Consider the following 20,669-nt stretch of genomic DNA (forward strand, 5'->3'; position numbering starts at 1 on the left):
ATGGTGGAGGAGGAAGTTTATTGTAGATAAAAGGGAGAGCAGAGCCAGAGGCAGACACATCTGGGAGAGTCCAGAGTGAACACAACCAGACTGAGCTGGGCCACGTGAAGAGAAAGGGAAAGGGACGGGAGGGGAGTGGCTGACCAAGAGGGACAGCCTGGGCCAAGAACTGGGCTAAAAAAAAATAAAGACCAAAGTGATTACATAGGGCAGCTGTGGGGAAGAGCAGCCAGCACTAAGCTGGACAAGTTTAGGGTAGGGTATGGGGCATGGCATCCAGAAGGACCCTGTAGCAGGTAGGGACTGAGGCATGCTGGGAGAACTGTTCCACTTTGATACATTAAACAGGCCATTTGTTCAGGGTTTGAAACCTACTAAGTACATTGTCAGAATCTCATAAACGCTACTGGGCAATGTTAGCCTCAACATTTGTGGTATACGGTTTTTTTTTAGAAGTCCCTTCTCTGACAATCTGGCTTCTGTGGACCAGTTGATTCTAACAGCCCTTCACCCTGCACCCAAGGGAAAAGTGAGTCATTATTTCTTAGAATATATATTTTTGAACTCAAGTTAGCCTGGTTTGACATCTGTAGTATTGACTGTTCTCTTAGCTTTTAGGTCTCAAAGTTAGCCATTAAAACAGAGCGTTTTTTTCTAATACACCTGCAGAGGGAGTGGAGCTCTTACAAGACAGAGTCAGACTATAGGAAAGAGATTGAGGGCCTCAGGGAAAAGCCCTACTTTGAGTTGTAAAGTCCCTAGCCAAACCTTAGGGGAAGTAAAAGAAGAAAATGAGACAGAAAACATATATATTGAGCAAAGTCAGGAAATGTCCATGTTCTACTGGGCAAGATTCCCCTGGGTTTACTCTGTCCCTAGATCAGCTTGAACTCAGACTCAGTAATGGGAGGGCCTTTCTTTGGGCATTCTCTGGTTTCCTCGAGTGAAATTCTCTCAGAGAAATTCCCTAAACTGCCCTTGGTCTCTCTTCTCCCATCCACTCACTTAATTCATCTCTTTTGATGAATAAACTGTGAATATAAACCAAGCTCCCGCATGTCCAGACTTCCCCTGGGTGTTCCCTTTTCAGTCTTCTTGCAGAAGTCTCCCAGTGATGAGAACAGGAAGGGCAGCAGTTCTAAGAATGTCCCTGTTGACAGCTAGGAATGCAGCCAGAGAGTTCCGCCTCCTGGTTCCTAGTCACCTCTTATCTCTGTGTGGAAGTTATCCATGAGCACATGGCTAAAACCAAGGGAAGGCATCTGGATGCCTCATGGTTGGTTCCCCTGGACTGACCAGCGTGCTTCCTCCTCATGCCTCACTCGGTTTCTCCTAAGTCCTGTACCCAGACTATCAGCTTGTTGGTGCCATATTTCTTGGTGTCATATTTCTTGGGAGCCACTGTTGTTCAGGAGCTCTGCCCCCATCTCTTGCTCTGTCTTAGGATCTCAACTATGAACTTATTTATTTTTAAGATTTATTTTATTTTATTTATATGGCTACACTGCAGCTGTCTTCAGACACACCAGAAGAGGGCATGGGATCCTGTTACAGATGGTTGTGAGCTACCATGTGATTCCTGGGAATTGAACTCAGGACTTCTGGAAGAGCAGTCAGTACTCTTAACCACTGAACCACCTCTCCAGCCCCTAACTATGAACTTATAACACACTTCCTAAAACTCATTTGTAGGCTGTGGAATTCACTCTGAACTCATGAGCTATGTTCCTCCTCTCATTGCTAGTTTTAGGTCAAGGTAACACAAGCTATGGCTAGTCACCTGAGGGTAGGAAACCACAATTGAGAAATTTTCTCCACAAGGTTGGGCAGTAGGCAAGCCTATAGGGAATTTTCTCTCCTCCCCTTAATTTATTTATTCACTTTATATCCTTATAAGTGACTGGTGGTTCAGTCAGTCTCTGTGAGCCCCCATGGGCCAAGGTTAACTGACTCTATAGATCTTCTTGTCCTTGATCCCTCTGGCTCCCTCAACCCTTCCTCCTCTTCCACAAGACTCTCTGAGTTCTGTTTAATGTTTGGCTGTGGGTTTCTCCACCTGTTTCCATCAGCTGCTGGGTGAAGCCTCTCAAGAGGATAGTTATAGACTCCTGGAATCACTTAATCTTAGTGATGTCAGGTGCTCATTGTTGGTGGGTCCACCACACCTGGGTTTGTGGTCCACAGGTCAAGCAAGTCATGAGGAGCAAGCCAGTAAGCCACACTCCTCTATGGCCTCTGAATCGACCCCTGCCTCCAGATTCATTTCCTGCTTGAGTTTCTGCTACGACTTCTTCCTTTGATGATAAACTATGGTATGGAAGGGTAAGTGAAATAAACCTTTTCTTCCCCAGCTTGCATTTAGTCATGGTATTTCATCACAGCAATAGAATCCATAACTAAGAAAGAACACTCAATGCCGCTGGCTTGAGGAGCAGCTTTGACAGCCATCAAATTTCTGAGGCTCTAGCCTCTGAGATAAGTTCACCAAGAGCTAAGAAAAGCTCTATCACTCTAAGACACTCCCTAAATTTCCCATATATGTGGAGATGCGTAACTCCACCTTGTATTGTGGGACCTCTTTGTCTGCCCACTGAGTCCTCACATTAAGTCTTTTCCTTCATCTATGCTTCTTACAGCCACAAAGGCCAATTAGCTTCCTCTTGCTGTTTCTGACTTTTCTTAATCATTTTAGAATCAGTGTGAGAGACAGCATTTCTAGATGTTTCCACAGACTCGTGGACTCACTGCAGTTTTTTTCTGAGATTGCCTTGTGCCTGGCATGTGGACCTCTCCGGTTTAGTATGTGTCCGATTCTCAGATTCTCAAGTATGTCCGCTAGCTGCTTGAGTGGATTCTACTGGCTGCCCCCCCCCGTACGGTGAGGGAAGGGAGGAGACACTTGACAGAAGTCAACTCAGCTGAAGATGAGACTTGAGGGAAGAGTGAGTAGCTTGGATAGAAATAGAAGCTTGGAGGCAAAAAAATGTTCTAACAATGGAAGTCTGAAGAAACATTTATGAAGGTTGTAAAATCAGTCTGTCTGAGATGAAGGGTTCCTGCAAGAGCAAGGTGAAAAATGTCAGAGGACCTAGATACAGCTGGCTTCCCTCCCTGCACCCCACTCCCCAAAGTCATCAAGCTTCCTTGCTGGACAGGCTTAACGGTGTCTGTACCTCTTCAGGGCCTGCCACCTCAACCCTTTCCACTTCCTCCAAATCCATTGTCCCTGGCATTGTGTGTTGAGAGGCACTGACTATACTATGCTGGGGTACTTAATAAGTATAACTCTGGCTCTGTTTACAGTGCCAATCTGTGCCATGACACAGGCCATGATTTTATTCTCACATTGAGGATGGATGAAGGGGGGCCAGGTAGTTGGCTGTTCAAATAGGGTTTGATTTATAATTTATAATTTATAATTGATTTGGTTTACAATTAAATTATATTAATTATACACAGTAGAACTTGCTACAACATCTTCATTTATGTATATACTCTACTTTGATTTTATCCACAAATATACCCTATTATCCCCATTTGTCTGCCTTCTGCTCTGGCTAATCCTCCTTTTTATTTTTCAAGAAGTCCCATTAAGTCTTTTTTGTTTTTGGTTTTGTTTTGTTTTGTTTTTGATGACCCAGTGTCAGGAGCCATCATAGGACAAGCTAATAACTATCAGGTGATCTTGCTGAGATGGGTCTGCCTTGGACTAATAATCCACAGTGGATTTGCTCCGATAGGCAAGACCCAGGAGAAATTCATTTTAGGAATGATTCCTGCTATTAATATGCTTTTTCTGTTATTATTAAACATATAACAATTACTAGGAATTAGCCCACCCTTTTAGCAGATCTGTGAAGAACAACGAGGATGTACTGTCTTAAAGTGATGCTATATAGACAAGTAGATGATTTCTTAATTTTTAATGATGATCCTATAAGACTTCCCAAATTTATAGTAATTATTAAGCTCTTTTAATAACACTGCTATTAGATCTTTTCTGATAGTCAAAACTGCAATGAGACTCTGCCAGTCTTTAGCTTCACTTCTGATAGTAAGCAGGCATTCTGCAACTTAGAGCACATTCCAAGAGGTTATAAAACCATTACCCAAAGGTCATAAAAGGGGAACTAATGATTTATTATAAGTGCTAGGACAGTAGGTAAAATATTGATTGGGTTTATCTATACAAAACTTTACTGATAACTTAGTTATGTTTTTCAACTCTCCATGAGCCTGTGGAGCTGTGTCAGTGATGAATGTTTAGCCAGATATTTACTCCTAATGGATGTGCATGTAAACATTCTCTGTTGTAAACTTCTTATTCGATTTATGATTTGAATTCATGTTTAAACTTGTGATGAGCTTTTTAACCATGCGATCATGTAGTCTGAAAGATGCGAGGACAAGTCCTGAGGACAAGCGAGGAGAGCCTTATTAGTCTCCTTATCCTCTCCTTAGCTCTCCTTACCCTGCTTTTCTGAGGCCCCTAACCCCCTTTTCTTACAAGCCTTTCCCTCCCTCTTAGAGAGCTTTCATAGGAAACTTTTTACAACTTAGAAATAAACGCTAAAACCACTTAACCCAGAATTGTGCCTGTCTAAAGGAAATACAGGGACAAAAAGTGGAGCAGAGACAGAAGGAAAGGCCACCCAGAGACTGCCCCACCTGGAGATCCATCCCATATACAGCCACCAAATCCTGACACTGTTGCTGATGCCAAGAAGCGCTTGCTGACAGGAGCCTGGTATAACTGTGGGATCTGCCAGAGCCTTACTGATGATACAAATGTGGATGCTTGCAGCCAACCATCTGAACACGGAGACCCCAATGGAGGGGGTAGGGGAAGAACTGAAGGAGCTGAAAGGGTTTGCAACCCCATAGGAAGAACTGCAATATCAAACAACCAGACCTCCCAGAGCTCCCAGGGACTAAGCCACCAACCAAAGAATACACATGGGGGGACCCATGGTTCAAACTTCATATGTAGCAGAGGATGGCCTTGTTTGTCATCAAAGGTAGGGGAGGCCCTTGGTCCTGTGAAGGCTTGAAGCCCCAGTGTAGGGGAATGCTAGGGCAGTGGGGCAGGAGTGGGAAGGTGGGTGGGGGAGCACCCTCGTGGAGGCAGGGGTGGTGTTGGAGACTTTTCAGAGAGGAAACCTGCAAGGGGGATAACATTTGAAATGTAAATAAACAAAATAACCAATAAAAAATTAAGCTAAACAAAACAAAACAAAACCCAAAGTGTCCCTTTTTTCTCCCCGCAGCTTCAGCTAGCAGGCTGAAAGTTAGAGCCTCAGTTCCTGCAGAGATAGAGCAAAGCTTACTAACTTAATCTCCTGCTGTTTGAGGATAAGGTGCTAACAGTTTTTTGCCTCAAAGGAACTGAGGCAGGTCAGCCACAGTAGCAGAGTAACTTAGACTTAGATAGGTAAATGTCTTATTATTATTACACAGCAACCCTAAATATCTTGTAAGACCAAGTCTTGTTCCCCCTCCACCCCCCTTCGCTTTTCCCCCTCTGCTGCCTCAAGAAGAATCAAACAGGAAAGAGCTGCCTGGGCTGCCCATCCCCCTCTCCCCGCAACCCAGTAAGTTACATTAGGGTTGTTTATAGAAGCATGAGTGAGGGATTGTTTAGAGGAACATGGGCACCTTACCAGTGGCTGGCTATATTACTGAGAATGTCCCTTCCTCCTCCACCAACCATTAACTGCATATAAATCCTTAGGGAGGGGCAAGGTGTGAATTCCTTTCCCCCATTCATGACAGGCTGTCATGCAGGTAACCAAAGCTTTTGTGAGTGCAACAGCACAATGACTATGTCATTGTTGGAAGCTGACATTCTCCATCACCCTACCAGTTCCCCTGGCTCTTACATCGTTGTATGACACTCTACCCGGGAAGACATGCACAAACATCTGTTTACCCCAGATTGGGAATTGATAACAGACCACAGTAAGCGAACCACCAAGTATATAATGTCGTCGCCAAGCTGGGTGACATAGTAAGTTTATTAGGGATGCTTCAGGAATATCAGTGGTCAGTCACAGGCATGGGGGTAACTCAAAGCAGGATTTACTGAAAGCCCTCTCCAGCATGGGTGACAGCTCAGAAAAGCTGGAAACTTAGAGTTCATCGTGGAACCTACAAGCAGAGAGATGGGTCACACAGTGACTCAGGGAGCTTGACTGGGCTGAACTCTCAGCAGTTCTTATTGCTTATTTGGGCATAGAGTGGGCGGGGCCTAGTGCTTCTGGTTAATTTCAGGGATTTCCTGAGATTGCTGGGTTATTTCTTAATTATTAAAAGCCTCCCTTTAATATAAAGAGCTTCTCCCTAAGATGGAATGTTTTACCTTAGAGGAAATTGCTACATAACATACATACATTCCAACCTGTGATGTGTTCTGCAATGTTGCTGGAGCCTTGTGGGCAGGGAGACGATGTAGATGTCTTGTGCATTGCTGAACATTAATCTGTCACTTGTTTTGGCCACTGACCAGCAGTTATTTCTTCTCACTCCCAAAAAAGCATTCTTTGACCAAAACTGACAGAGGAAATGATCTGTTGGTATATGAAGGGTGCACATCGTGTCCACTTAGCAAAACAATAGCACTACACATGGGCTTTTGACTGCATTTACAGAAGCAGACACATCTCTCCTGGGAAGCAGGCCTCAAATCGAATTAGAGAGCAATTGGTTGCCACTGTAACAGACTTGCCACTGTTGTACCAGTGGGCACACTTTTATATGGCCAGTTGGTTATGTGGGATCCACATCTGGGTAATACTATTGATAACACATCTCTCTCTAGATCCTCATAATACCTTCTGGCACTGTGGAGTTATGTGTTCTACCTTTTAAAGGGAGAAGTAATGAACAATTTGTGGTCATATTTAAAAACTTGTTCAGGGATAGGCTGGTTTGGGACTTTCCCTTAGGCGCTGATATATGGAGAAGAAACTTAGTTTCTTGTCTAAAACCAGGAACAGGCTTCGCAAGGCCAGTAATGGCCTGGGGTTACAACCTTGGGGGAGCTGTGGTTTTAGATCCTGGAAACCAGACATTTCCCCAACTTGAAGGGTTGTGGTTATCAGTGCTAAGGTCACTGAGTACTTGGTCTGGGGAATACTTGAGATATCCTTTGGGCAATTTTTCTTGATTAGCTTCCTGCTGACTTTGTCCTATTGTATGATAGCTTTCTGCTGACTGTCCCAGTTTTCTACTGAAACCATCTCTAAGATGCTGTACACTTTTATAAACGTGCCTAGGGTGAGATACAGCTCTGCAAGGCCTCCTGACCCCAACGTTCCTGTCCTTATTATTTTTAATTCTTTCATCCTGCCTCTTAGTAACCTGTTATATGCTGATCCAGTAAAAACTATTATATCTTTTTTGTGACACTTATAATTTTCCTTACATACTAGATATTCATGTATATATTATTTTAAACTAGACTATATGCTACTTATAGATACATTTATTTTTTATTATATTTTTTCTTATGACAAATGTACATAATCTAACTTTATGAATATTAGCTTTAAGGACCACCATTTTAAATGTATAGTTCACTGGTATTAATGGCATTAAGAGCATTTACATTGTTCTGTAAATATCACTGCTCTCCATCTCTTGAACTTTTAAAACTTCTCATAATGAAACTCTGTATCTATTAAAAATAACTTTTCTCCTTTCTCCACCAACATCCTATAACCATTACTTTTGGTTTCTATGAATTTGAATCTCTAGGTACCTCAGGTAAGCGAAATTATACAGTCTTCATCCTCTTGTGTCGGCTAATTTCACTTAATTAAATATATTCAAGCTTGATACACATTGTAGTGTATGTTTAAAATGTCAAGCAAGGACAGGTAACTTCACAGCAAACTTCCTGTTTCACTCATTCTTAAAATCTTCCTATTTTCTCTTCTGCAATGATCCCTGAGTTTCGGGTGTGGGAGTTGTGTTATAGAGGTAGCAGCTGAGAGGACTGGATTCCACAAATCTGAATTTTGATTGGTTGTGATTTTCTGTAGTAGTTTCTCTCTGGTGCCAAGAGAAGTTTCCGTGATGTGGGGTGAGGACCACTCTTTTCTGTGGGTACAAGGATAACTATTTAGAATGTAGGTAAGAATGATGCTGGTTTAATAAGTGGCAGCTGTAGATTCTCCTCGAAGACCCACGACTTCACTAGTCCTGGGAACTTGGCAGGTTTCCAGTACCAGGCAATGGATTCTCTCCTGTTGAGTGTGTCTTATGTCCACTTTTGGTTACTGCCAAGGTATGTGTACACTACTGCACTCTTAGGGTAAGGATGCTGTGACGGTCATTGGTCATAGACCTCAAAAGCTTCACAGCAGGGTAGGATTGTTGGTTGCTTTCTTCCTTTGGACACTTGCTAGGAATGCTAGAAAGTCTTACCAGCATGGCTGCCTAAACATGAGCTGAACACGGACAACTACAACAGACACACTAATATGGACAGGGACAGCTAGAGAGGCTTTAACCCTCCACAAAGAGCTACAGGCAAGGAAGGAATGCTGAGAGTGGGAGAAATCCACTTCCCTAGAGAAGAACACAGCAATTTGTTACTCAACACCAATGGTTACTCAACACCAATGGTCAACCCCGAAAGCAGACATTCATGTAACACTGGTGTGAGAGGAGTTGGAGGAAGGAAAGGGAAGTGAGAAATGATATCATTGTATTATACTATAAAAAATAGAAGAAATTGAATAAAAGCACACAAAAAAATGCCCATGCCTTTAAAAAGCTGAATGTTTTTTTTACATTACCTAACACCTTTGTTTACCCATGTATTCATTGATGGAACATATTAGTTGTTTTTTGGCTACCATGAGAAATACTGCTATGAACCTAGGTGCTCAGTTTGAGATCCTAATTTCAAGTCATTTAAATATGGGGTATAGAACTAAATCGAGAATTCATAACAGAGGAATCTTGAATGACTGAGAAGCACCTAATGAAATGTTCAAAGTCCTTAGTGATCAGAGAAATGCAAATCAAAATGACCCTAACATTCAACCTTACACCAATCAAAATGGCTAAGATCAAAACCTCAGGTGACAGTACATGTTGGCGAGGATGTAGAGAAAGAGGAACGCTCATACATTGCTCCATTGCTAGTGGGCTTGCAAACTGGTAATCCACTCTGAAAATCAATCTGGAGGTTACTCAGAAAATTGGAAATAGATCTACCTGAAGACTCAGCAATACCACTCTTGGGAATATACCCCAAAATTTCCATACCATGCCACAGAGGTACATGTTCCACTATGTTCATAGTGGACTTGTTTGTGATAGCCAAAAGCTGGAAACAACCAGATGTCCCACAACAGAAGAATGGGAACAGAAAATGTGGTTCATTTAAACAGTGGATAATACTCAGCTATTAAGAATGAGGACATCATGAGTTTTGCAGGCAAATTGATGGAACTAGAAAACACCATCCTGAGTGAGACACAAAAGGACATGCATGGTATGTACTCACTAATAAGTGGATATTAGACACAAAAAAGTACAGATTACCCAAGATACAGTCCATAGAATTCAAAAAGGTCAACAAGCTGAAGCGCCCAAGTGAGGACGCCTCAATCCCACTTGGGAGGGAGAAGAAAGTAATCACAAGAGGGGGGGATAGAGTGAGGGACTTGGGAGGGAAAAAGGATGTGGGGGGAAGGGGGAAGAGGAGAACATGATCTGGTATTAGGTGGGGGAAAAGGACTGAAGCCCTGATGGCCAGCAGAAAGAATGGAAACAGGGAAGGAGGAGGTTGGGGGTACCCTCTAGGATGTATTAGAGACCTGGGAGGTGAGAGACTCTCAGGACTTACTGTAGTTGAAATGCCCTACAGTGGGGAGAGGGAACTTGTAGAGCTCACCTCCAACAGAAATACAGGGTATCAGGTGAGGTATGGGGTTGCCATCCCACAGTCTGGCCCATAATTGCTCCTCTCTCAAAGAACTGCAGGGATGGAAATGGAGAGGAGGCTGAGGAAAAGGAGGTCCAGTGACAGGCCCAAAGTGGGATCCAGCTAAAGAGGAGGCCCCAAGGCCTGACACTATTACTGAGGCTATGGAGTGCTCACAAAGAGACCTAGCATGACTGACCTCCACAAAACCCAACAAGAAGCTGAAAGAGTCAGATGCAGATATTTGCACCTAACCCATGGACAGAAGCTGCTGACCCCTGTTGAATCAGGAGAAAGCTGGAAGAAGCTGAGGAGGAGGGTGACCCTGTAGGAAGACCAGCAGTCTCAATTAACTTGGACACCTGAGATCTCTCAGACACTGGACCATCAACCAGGCAGCCTACACCAGCTGATATGAAGCCCCCAAGACATATACAGCAGGGAACTGCCTGGTCTGGGTTCAGTCAGAGAAGATGCACCTAACCCTCAAGAGATTGGAGGCCCCAAGGAGTTTAGAGGTCTGGTGGGGTGGGTGGTGGGTGATGGGGACATTATAATGGAGACAAGGGGGGCAAGGAGGAGGTTTGGGATGGGGAACAGTCAGAGGGTGGACTGGGAGGGGAGTAAAATCTGGAGTGTAAAAAAAAAGATTAAATAAAAATTTAAAAAAGTAAGAATAAGCCGGGCGGTGGTGGCGCATGCCTGTGATCCCAGAACTCTGGGAGGCAGAGGCAGGTGGATTTCTGAGTTCAAGGCCAGCCTGGTCTACAGAGTGAGCTCCAGGACAGCCAGGGTTACACAGAGAAACCCTGTCTGGGGGGGGGGGGGGAAGAATAATTGTGCTCACATGATTATTTTGCATGTGAGTGTATGTGTGTGTGTGTGTGGTCTGTCTGTCTGTCTGTCTCTGTCTGTGTATGTGTGTGTGTGTTGGCAGGCATGCATATGGTATACTGCAAATGTGGAAGTCAGATGATATCCTTGGTCTGTAGATCCCCTCCTTTACATTTTGTTTAAATCTGGGTTTCTTCACTGCTTTGGAAACCAGGCTAGCTGACCCACAAGTCCTGGAGACCCTCCTGTCCCCACCTCCCATTTCCCTGCAGGGACACAGGGATTCTAGACACTTACAGCTTGGGTTATCATGCTTGTGTGGTAAGTGCTTTTACCCATGAGCCCTCACTCTAGCTCACAGTGTGTAAAGTTTAAGGATCCTACTGTATTATTTTCCAACAGATTTTACATTCCCACCAACAATGCCCGCACCCTCTCAGATACTTCTATGTTTAGTTGTGCCTGTCCACACAGAGGTGCTCAATAAATATTTATTGAGTGGTTGGCTGTAATGGAGTCTTTGTAACTCACATTGTCCAAATACAAAATTCATACTGAAACTAGAGGAAAAGAGCTCAGGAATTCTGGAACATTTCTTCAGAGCACTTGGCTCTTTACAAAGGTCACGAGGCCCAGGCAGATGGTGATGGTAAGCCACAGAAGTGAGAACCCCACCTGCCTGAAGTGAGAGCCTTTTATTTTCAGTGCTGGTTAATTGTTGTCATCTGGGGATGCAGGCTGGAAGTAATGAGTCTTTCAGTTGGAAAAGCCCAAACAGGAGTTTTAGCAAGTAACATTTTTCCTCCCCTTTGGAGAATGTATCAGGGTCCCCATTTTTCTTTCTTCCTCATCTCTTGCCCTGTTGCCTCGCGGTGGCTATATAGGGTTGTGTGGTCCTGTGTCTGCTCTGCCACAGAGCACAGCAGGCTGTGGGAGTTTGACCACACTTACCCCATGCTGTGGCTGGGCATGTGTCTCATGTAGGGAAGCTCTGGGGAGTGGGGAAGTGCAGTCTAGTTCAGGGGGTCCCCAGGCCTGCAAGGAGGCCTAGGGCCATCTGGTTCTCAGGTTCTTAGACACCCAGACGCTGCTGGGAGTTGAGTAAGAGCTGAAGACAGGAGTGGGGGCCACAGGCTGGATCTAGCTTGGCCCTGGGGAAGAAGAGGGAAGCTCTGACTGGTCTAGCGAGGATAGTCCTTGGCTTGACAGAAACAACAGGCTTGGCTTGGGCTTGGTGGCACAGAGAGGCCTTCTATGACTCTAGGTGAAGGCCTTCTCCATGGCTCCCCACCGTGGATCCCGAGGAAAAGAGGCAGTCCATGGTTTTAAGGCTTTTTTTTTTTTTTTTTTTTTTTTTTTTTTTTTTTTTTTTGTCATGGCGGAAAGTGGATGAGTAAAACCATATCCCATTTCTCAGGGTGGGCCTGAGGTTAAATGCCTTTTGCAGGGAGAAATGTCTGGAAGGAAAGCTTATTGGCTAAGCCCTTCAGGCCTGAAGATACCTCATTAAAATGGTGATCTGTCTTGAGCATACATGATCACAGGTCACATCTTCTACCTGTGGAGTGGCTTAGTGTATTGCCCTTGTGTGACTAATGGTCACAAATCTATGGAGAGCTGGGGCTAGTGGCAGGGGTCTGGTGCCCAGGTACAGGTGATACATCAACCTTCCCTTCAAGTTCTCCAGGGTTTCGAGCTGTAGCTCAACTGGGAACCAAGCTACATTTCACGGTCCCACATGGCTGGACTGTATTTATTCAGCCTTTGACTTTGTCTTGGCTTTGAGCATTGGTTTTCCACTTGTCCATGGGTAGGAGTAACTGTGCTTCTTCTGTGCTTTTGCTAGCCTTACAGGAAGAAAATGCCTGGTCAGTCTTCTAGCCCCACAGAGAAATAGCTAACTGCTCTTAGCCCAGTCAGCTGACCACAGCTACCTGACAAACCTTTGAGAAATAAAACATCTTATGGTATAGCTACTTCAATTTCCTGGTTGTTGTTTCAGTGCATATGGTAGCAGGAGTGAGCTGATTTGCAAAGCAATTATAAAGTTAGAACTGTGCATCTCAGTACCACGAGAGCCATCCGTATTGATATAAAAACTAATTAAGAAAACTCCAGTATGCCCGACCTGGCCTGTCACCTCTGCTTTAGAAGGAGCTCACACCTCACATCTGTAGCAATGCAAGTATGGCCTCACACCTGTGTGTCTTAGAAGTCAGACATGGGACCTGGGGAGATAGCTTTGTTGATAAAGTGCTTGTTGTGCATGCATGAGGACCTGAGTTCCATGGGAAGTGCTGGGCATGGTGGCTGGCTTAGCACTGGAAAGGTGGAGAGAGGAGTATCCCAGGAGGCTTCTGGGTCAGTCAGCTCCAGGTTTAGTCAAGACCTTGCTCCCCCAAAATATGGGTTGAAAATAATTATGAAAGGCAAGTGATGCCAACCTATCACCTTCATGAATACAAACACACATGCTTATACACCTGCATACATATATGTGTACTCAGACACATACTTAGACATACTTAAGAACCATCATCCCGACTACCCCCTCCACCCTTTTAGATAGCTCCTCTATTTTTTTTTTTTTTGTTTGTAGATAAATCAACTTTCAACTCCTAACTCCTGAAAACTCCTGATTAGGTGCATTTGTTTGTGTAGTTTATTATTTTGGCTGCCATACAAACACACACACACACACACACACAGTCACATAATATGCTGATCTTTAAGTCTGGCTTTCTTTTTTTTCATTAATCTCTTGTAGCTAAGGTTCATCTGTGTTCGGTCAAAGCTCATGGCTTTTAACCACCATGTAGTATTCCATTCTATGGGTATTACCACAACCTCTTTATCCAATTCCTGTGGATGAACAGAAGACGAAAAATAGATGAAGAAGATGTCTTCTCCAGGGCTTTGCTTGGGTTGGTGCTGCTGGGAATGTTTGGAGCGTGTTGGTTTGATCACACACATTTTATTTACCTTGCACATATACCTGAGATCAGACAACGGACTGCATAGTAATTGTAGGTTTGTTTTTTTGTGATACAGCCAGGCAATCTGCCGGAGCAGCAGCAATATTGCTAGGATTCCAGCCAGTTCATATCCCAATCTCTGCCACTGACAGCTTTCAAGGCTAGCCATTCTCATATAGGGGAGATGTACCTCACTGGCTAGTCATCCATCAGTATCCTTAATGGATTGGTTCCAGGACCTCAGTAGATAAACAACTCTGCATTATGTTCAAGTTCCTTATATAAAATGTTGTATTTGCAATAAACTATGCAATTCTCCAAGATATTTAATTGGTTTTTTTGGGGGGGGGGAGGGATTTGGTTTTTTTGAGACAGGCTTTCTCTGTATAGCTCTGGATATCCTGGAACTCACTCTGTAGACCAGGCTGGCCTTGAACTCAGAAATCTGCCTGCCTCTGCCTCCCAGAGTGCTGGGATTACAGGCATGCACCACCACCGCCGGGCTCCTCCCAGATATTTAAAAGCATCTGTATTACTTACAATGCCCAGCACAATGTAAAATGTTACATAATTATTACTCTTTATTATATTGCATTGTTTAGGGAATAATCACAAGAAAAAAAATCTGTGCATGTTCAATATAGATACAATTAAAATATTTCTGTCTCTCCATCCACCAAACACATTTTTCTTTTTTATTAGATATATTCTTTATTTATATTTCAAATGTCCCCTTTTCTGGTTCTCCCCTCTCCCTGAAAATTCCATAAGCCACCTCCCCTTCCCCAGTCAACCCTTCCCCGCTTCCCTGTCCTGGCATTCCTCTACACTATGGCATCAAGTCTTTCCAGGACCAAGGGCCTCTCCTCCCTTTGGTGTCCAACAAGACCATGCTCTGCTGCCGATGTGTCTGGAGCCATGGGTAACTCCATGCGTACTCTTTGGTTGATGGTTTTGTCCCTGGGAGCTCTGGGAGTACTGGGTGACTCATATTGTTGTTCCTCCTGTGGTGCTGCAAACCCCTTCAGCTCCTTGGGTCCTTTCTCTAGCTTCTCCATTGAGGACCCTGTGCTCAGTTCAATGGCTGGCTGAGAGTGTTCCCCTCTGTATTTGTCATGCACTGGCAGAGCCTCCCAGGTGACAGCTATATCTGCCTCTAGTCGGCAAGCACTTGTGGGCATCGATAATAGTGTCTGGGTTTTGTAACTGTATATGGGATGGATCCCTGGGTGGGGAAGTCTCTGGATGGTCTTTCCCTCAGACTCTGCTCCACACTTTGTCTCTGTATCTCCCTCTGTATTTTGCTCCCCTTTTTACAAAGGACCCAATTTCCACACTTATAAAACGGGAACAGGTTTATGACTACATTAGAACAGCATGAGGATTAACTGTAGCGACTGGAGCATTGTGACTGTTCAGTGAATAACAGTGACAGTTGGAAAGGGCATAAGCTTCTGTCCATACAGAATTTTGTATACAGATGTCATTGATAGCTTCTTTATTCATAACTGACAATCCTGGAAGCATTAAAATATCCTTCAGGGTGAAATACCTGACTTAGATCACCTGAAAAAGGGATGAGCAAGCTGTGGTAATATGATAGGAAATTATTTAGTAATAACAAAAAGAGCTATAAAGATATGAAAAGATGTGGAGATGTATGTGATGTGTATGTCTCTGTATGGGTATATTCATGTGAGTACACAGACAAGTTTACATTTTATAGTTTTTAAAAATCACCTCTCTCTGTCTCTCTGTCTCTATCTCTGTCTCTGTCTCTCGGCCTCTCTCTCTCTCTCTCTCTCTCTCTCTCTCTCTCTCTCTCTCTCTCCCTCTCTCTCTCTCTCTGTGTGTGTGTGTGTGTGTGTATGTGTATGTGTATACTTGTGGAAGCCAGAAGAGGACTCCTTAACAGGTGATTATGCGATCCATGGCTTGGGTGCTGGAACCAAACTCTGGTCTTCTGAGATATAAGCTCTCTTAAGTGCTGAGCCATCTCTCCAGTCCAGGAGAAATCCTAAGTACATTTTCATAAGGAGAAGAAGGAAATCCAAAAAGGCTACATATGTATCATTACAAGTATATGAGATTCTAGAAGGGCAAAACTATTGGGAGTGGAAAGGTAAGTGGTCATCAGAGGTTGGTGGGAGGGGTAGATGAAGGATTGTGACAGTATTCTGTATGACATTTGGTAAAAATCCACAGAATATTTGAAACTGAGAGAAACCTACTTGGAACTGTGAATCTTAATTATCAATAATATATAAAAATTGGTTCAGCAGTTGTAGCAAATGCACCACATTATTGCAAGGTATAAATAGCAGGAGCTATTGCTAAGGGGAGGGAATACTTTCTGTACTTTATGAAGCCTGGAACTGTCCTAAAGGGAAAAAAAGACAGTCTGAGAAGGCTGAGGCAGGAGGATTGAAAATTCAAGGCCTGCCTAGGCCACAGAGTGAGTTCTAGTGTAAAGTCAAAAAAGAAGTCTTGTTGGTGGGGCACTTGTCTCGTTTGTGTGAACCCTGGGCGTAATTCCTGGTACACTAAAAGAGTAAATTAAAAAACAAAACCCTATTGAAAACTGTTCAGATTAAATGCTTTCTTAGTTTGTATTATAACATTCCCTAACTGTGCACTGTTAATTGTAAACATTAACCCCAGGACACATTATGAAATTGCTTATATTTTCAAACCCGTGGGGTGCTAGCAGGTGTGTGAGTGGACATATGGTTCCTCTTCCTGTGCCCTGCCTTATTTCCCCCATGCCAAGTTTTAATGAGCTGTGGATTCCCTGGGGATCTTGTTAAAGGTAGACATTGCTGTAGCAGGTCTTAGATGGGGCCTTAGATTTTGTATTTCTAACTAGTTCCCAGGGCTGCTGCTGCTGTTGCTGCTGGTGGTCAATAAATACCATTACCAGGAGCAACTGTGTAAACAAAATTGACTAGGTTTGTTGTCTGGCCTAGGACTAAGACCTTTATTGTCGTATCCAACTTTCAGCACTAATTCAAAGCCTACCTTGATATGTGAATCTCTCATGTGGAAAGATTGCAGATTGTCACTGCCTAAGACATGGCTGTTTTCAGACCAAAGATCCTGGACCCAAGACCTGTTGGCAGTTTCAGATTGTATTTTCTGTACACAAGTTAGCTAGAACCACAGGGAGATTGCTGTGTGATGGATCAATGTTGGGCTCCGTTGGGTTTGCTCAAGGCTGGCTCCCTGTCTCTTTCCTGTACGCACAACTTCTCAGAGAACAATATTCTAATGACCAAGACAAAAGCACAAGGGCGCAAACCCAATTACCTCCATATGTTTCAAGCCTCTGCTCATTTGATATCACTAACATTTCGATGCTCACAGCAGGTCTTGTGGCCACACCCACCTCCAGAGTGGTGGAAGCCATGTCCCCACTCACAGTGAAAGCCATTATAAGGCTGTGGATGAATAACTGTTTCAGCTGTGTGAGGTTGAGACTGGTAATTTGTCTGGTGTATTCTTTCAATGGGGTGGGAGAATTCTGCTCAGATAACAATCCTACCACATACAATCATGCCATTCCCTAAAGCCATTTCTAATATAGAAAAGTTTTTCACCATACCTTTGAATAGGCTTCCTGTCATAGTTGTCTGTCTTAGAACTAAAAGATATGTGGGCTACATACCTATTAAAATAGCCCAAAACAAATGAATCAACTCCCCCACACCTAGCCAGAGGTATATGAGTTTGCCTTCTTGGGCTATTATAACAAAATGCCATATCTTGGCTAGCCTATGCAGTAGAAATGCGTTTCTCATAAGTCTAAAAGCTGGGAAGCCCAAGGTCAAAGGACCTACATGACAGCAAGTCTAAGCTATGCCACTGGTGAGATGCTTCCTGGGTCCTGGAAGAATGTAAAGAGATAAGAAAGGGAATAATTAAAGACACGAGAAAGAGTTAACTCCTCCCAACAGCAGAAACCCAATTATCAGGCCTCGAAGAAGTAATGAGAATATGGGACCCATTAAAATGACCACTTGGCACCATCACATAGTTGCAGGTATGGACTGAAGATAAATGCAAAGAGGAATGGGTAAAATGTGACATTTGAAACATCTCAATTATATGTACTGTTTACAAAATCCAAAACAAACCAACAAACACCCGGGAGACTGGGGTGGGGATTTCGTCAGTCAAAGAACTTGCTGAGAAAGCAAGAGGGCCAGAATTGGACTCTTCAGCACTCACATATGCAAGACATGAGCTTCACATGTTTGTCATCTCATGTCACCCCATGACAACAGAATGGATACAGAGAGGCTCTAGGCGCTCACTGATTAGCCTGTCTAGCTGAAAAGGTGAACTTGTGGATCAGTGAGAGAACTTGCCCCAAGACAATAAGGCAGAGAATGAAGAAGATCCCAATGTCTCCCTTTTAGTTCTGTGTGTCCTCATAGCATTGCACTGTCACATGATGAAACACACACACACACACACACACCCCAACCCCCAAAACAATAGCAGGAACAATCACCCAGCAACTCTAATAGCGAACATTTTAATCAATCAAGGTGAATGACAGCAGAAAAAACATGTAACATCATGTTCATCTGATATGTTGCATGAAAAGGACACAAAATAACCCATGGATTAAAAACGCACAATCAAGAAAATGAATAGGCTCAACTTAATCGATGAGAAACATTAGGCAGATCTCAAACAAGACACTTTTTGGGATAATCGGCAAATTTCTCTAATCTGTCAAAGTCATGATAGACAAGACTCAAGAGTTGCTACAGGCTTCAGAGAACTAGAAACACTCACAACCAAAATCAAAATCAATCCCGGGCCAGAATCTGGGCTCTGGATCAGATCATGGTTATTAGTGGGCTGATAGGCAAAACTCATATATTGGTTCTAGCTCAATTAGCAATGTCAACAAATTCTCAAATTTCTTCTGTTGGATTCTCATGCTGCCATTCTATAAGATAACATTTGGGGAAACTAGATGCAGGATATACAGCCATTTTTAAAAATAGGATTCTAGAGTTATGATGTTTCTGCTTAAACCTGACCATAGTCTTTACTAGCTTACTTAGCTTGTTTACTGACTTCCCTCAGGTTTTTTTTTTAATCTATTTAACAGGGATAAGAGTGCCTACCTCAGAGGTTGTAATGAAAACTAAGTGTGGTGTGCTAACGAATGTAGAATGCTTAGAATTATTTATTATTATTATTATTATTATTATTATTATTATTATTATTATGGTTTTTCAAGACAGGGTTCTCTGAGTAAAAGCCATGGCTGTTCTGGAACTCACTCTGTAGACAAGGCTGTCCTTGAACTCACAGAGATCCAGAGAGGCCTCTGCCTCTCAAGTGCTGGGATTAAAGGTATGTGCCACCACATTTGGCTTAGAATTCATCACCCTGGCTCAGAGCAGGGGCTGTGGTGACATAATTACCACATGAGGCCAGTAGTGTTTTCTGCTTGGGGATACCTTTTCCTCTTTTCTTTCCCTATTTTTTTCTTCTGGTTTCCCCTCTGCTAGTGAGCAGATAAACCCAAATCTACCACTAGGATTTGTGACTTAGGAGTTATGTACTTTTAAAGAAATCAAAATAACTGTTCCCTCAGCCAGTTCTGAAACCTGGGAGAAGCCTGATTTCTAAGGATAGAATTGTCCATGTCACCAATGAACATTCTGGGGTCAGGTTCTCTGATCTCCAAAGAAGGGTTCAGACCTTTGGGCCTTGTGGCACCATGAGTTCTAGTTGGTCTGGTCTGATGGTGGGTGGGTGGGGGGGGAACGGGAGGGTGTGGCATATTTCTGCCTCACAATAGCTTGTCTGAGCCTCCACCCTATGTCACATTTTAGGATTTATTTGGCCAATGAGATCGCAGCACACACACAGGCCTCAGCCTGAGGCCTGAGCCTTGCCTTTGATGTCACAATCTGACCTGTAGCCACAAATGTAGCCACAGCCACTCACAGAACAGATGGCAAGGTCAAGAGGACCACAGTAAGATGTGGAAGAGAACTGATCCTCAAGCCAAGATCAAAGCAGGGGATCGGCCTCAGACTTGCCATTCTCTGGCTCTGGGATCGGCCACAGAGTCGGCACTGCCACAGGCTCTAGAACAGTCAGACTTTCAGAGCTTTTCGGTATTTGAGGACATTAGCCAACACATCAAAGAAGTAGGAGCCCAACTGGTAAAGAAAGTGAATGCCATCTTTCAGCTCGACATCACCAAAGATGGGAAGACCATTCTGCAGTGGACCATTGACCTCAAGAATGGTTCCGGGGACATGTACCTGGGGTCGGCCCGGCTTCCTGCAGACACTGTCTTCATCATCCCTGACTCTGTCTTCACAGAGTTAGTTGTGGGTAAGATGAACCCACAGAAGGCTTTCCTGGCTGGCAAGTTTAAAGTGAGAGGCAAAGTTCTCCTTAGCCAGAAGCTGGAGAGAATCTTCAGAGAGTGGGCTAAGTTTTAAGCATGTGGGAATACCCAGGAAAGATCAAGACTTCTGGCTTATTATAATGTTGAGTAGCAATCATGCTTTAACTGAAGATTAAAGGAAAAAATAGCCAATATTTTTACTCAAATTCTTCCTATTCAAGTTCGATTGATTTCCTGCTGATGTGTACATTTGCTGGGATCCGGGATAGTAAAAAGTGTTGGAGTGCAACACCTACAACCTTTGTCCTTTCATTGTCTTAGCTGGGTTTACACTTTCATATGTCAAGGCGAGGGCCACATGGAGCTAGATGGGTGGTTCTGATGTTTGGATTTAAGTGCTGGTAGTTATCTATACATAAAGTTAAGAATATATTCTATGCATGGAACCCAACAATAGAGGGATGGTATTCTTGGTGTAGTGTAACCTTTGACAGATTCAATGCCAGGGAAGTTGAAGGGCCGAAAGATAGTCAAGATC

General features: G+C 43.5%; 1 protein-coding gene across 1 annotated transcript; it reads left to right on the forward strand.

Moving 5' to 3' along the window:
- The first annotated feature begins 19,754 nt into the window (after window positions 1–19,754).
- Window positions 19,755–20,225, forward strand: Scp2d1 (SCP2 sterol binding domain containing 1). Its single transcript, XM_052181503.1, has one exon. The coding sequence runs from the start codon at window positions 19,755–19,757 to the stop codon at window positions 20,223–20,225; it is 471 nt and encodes a 156-aa protein (XP_052037463.1).
- The last annotated feature ends 444 nt before the right edge of the window (window positions 20,226–20,669 follow it).

The sequence above is a fragment of the Apodemus sylvaticus genome, chromosome 5 (assembly GCF_947179515.1).
Source record: "Apodemus sylvaticus chromosome 5, mApoSyl1.1, whole genome shotgun sequence".
NCBI classification, from domain to species: Eukaryota; Metazoa; Chordata; class Mammalia; order Rodentia; family Muridae; genus Apodemus; species Apodemus sylvaticus.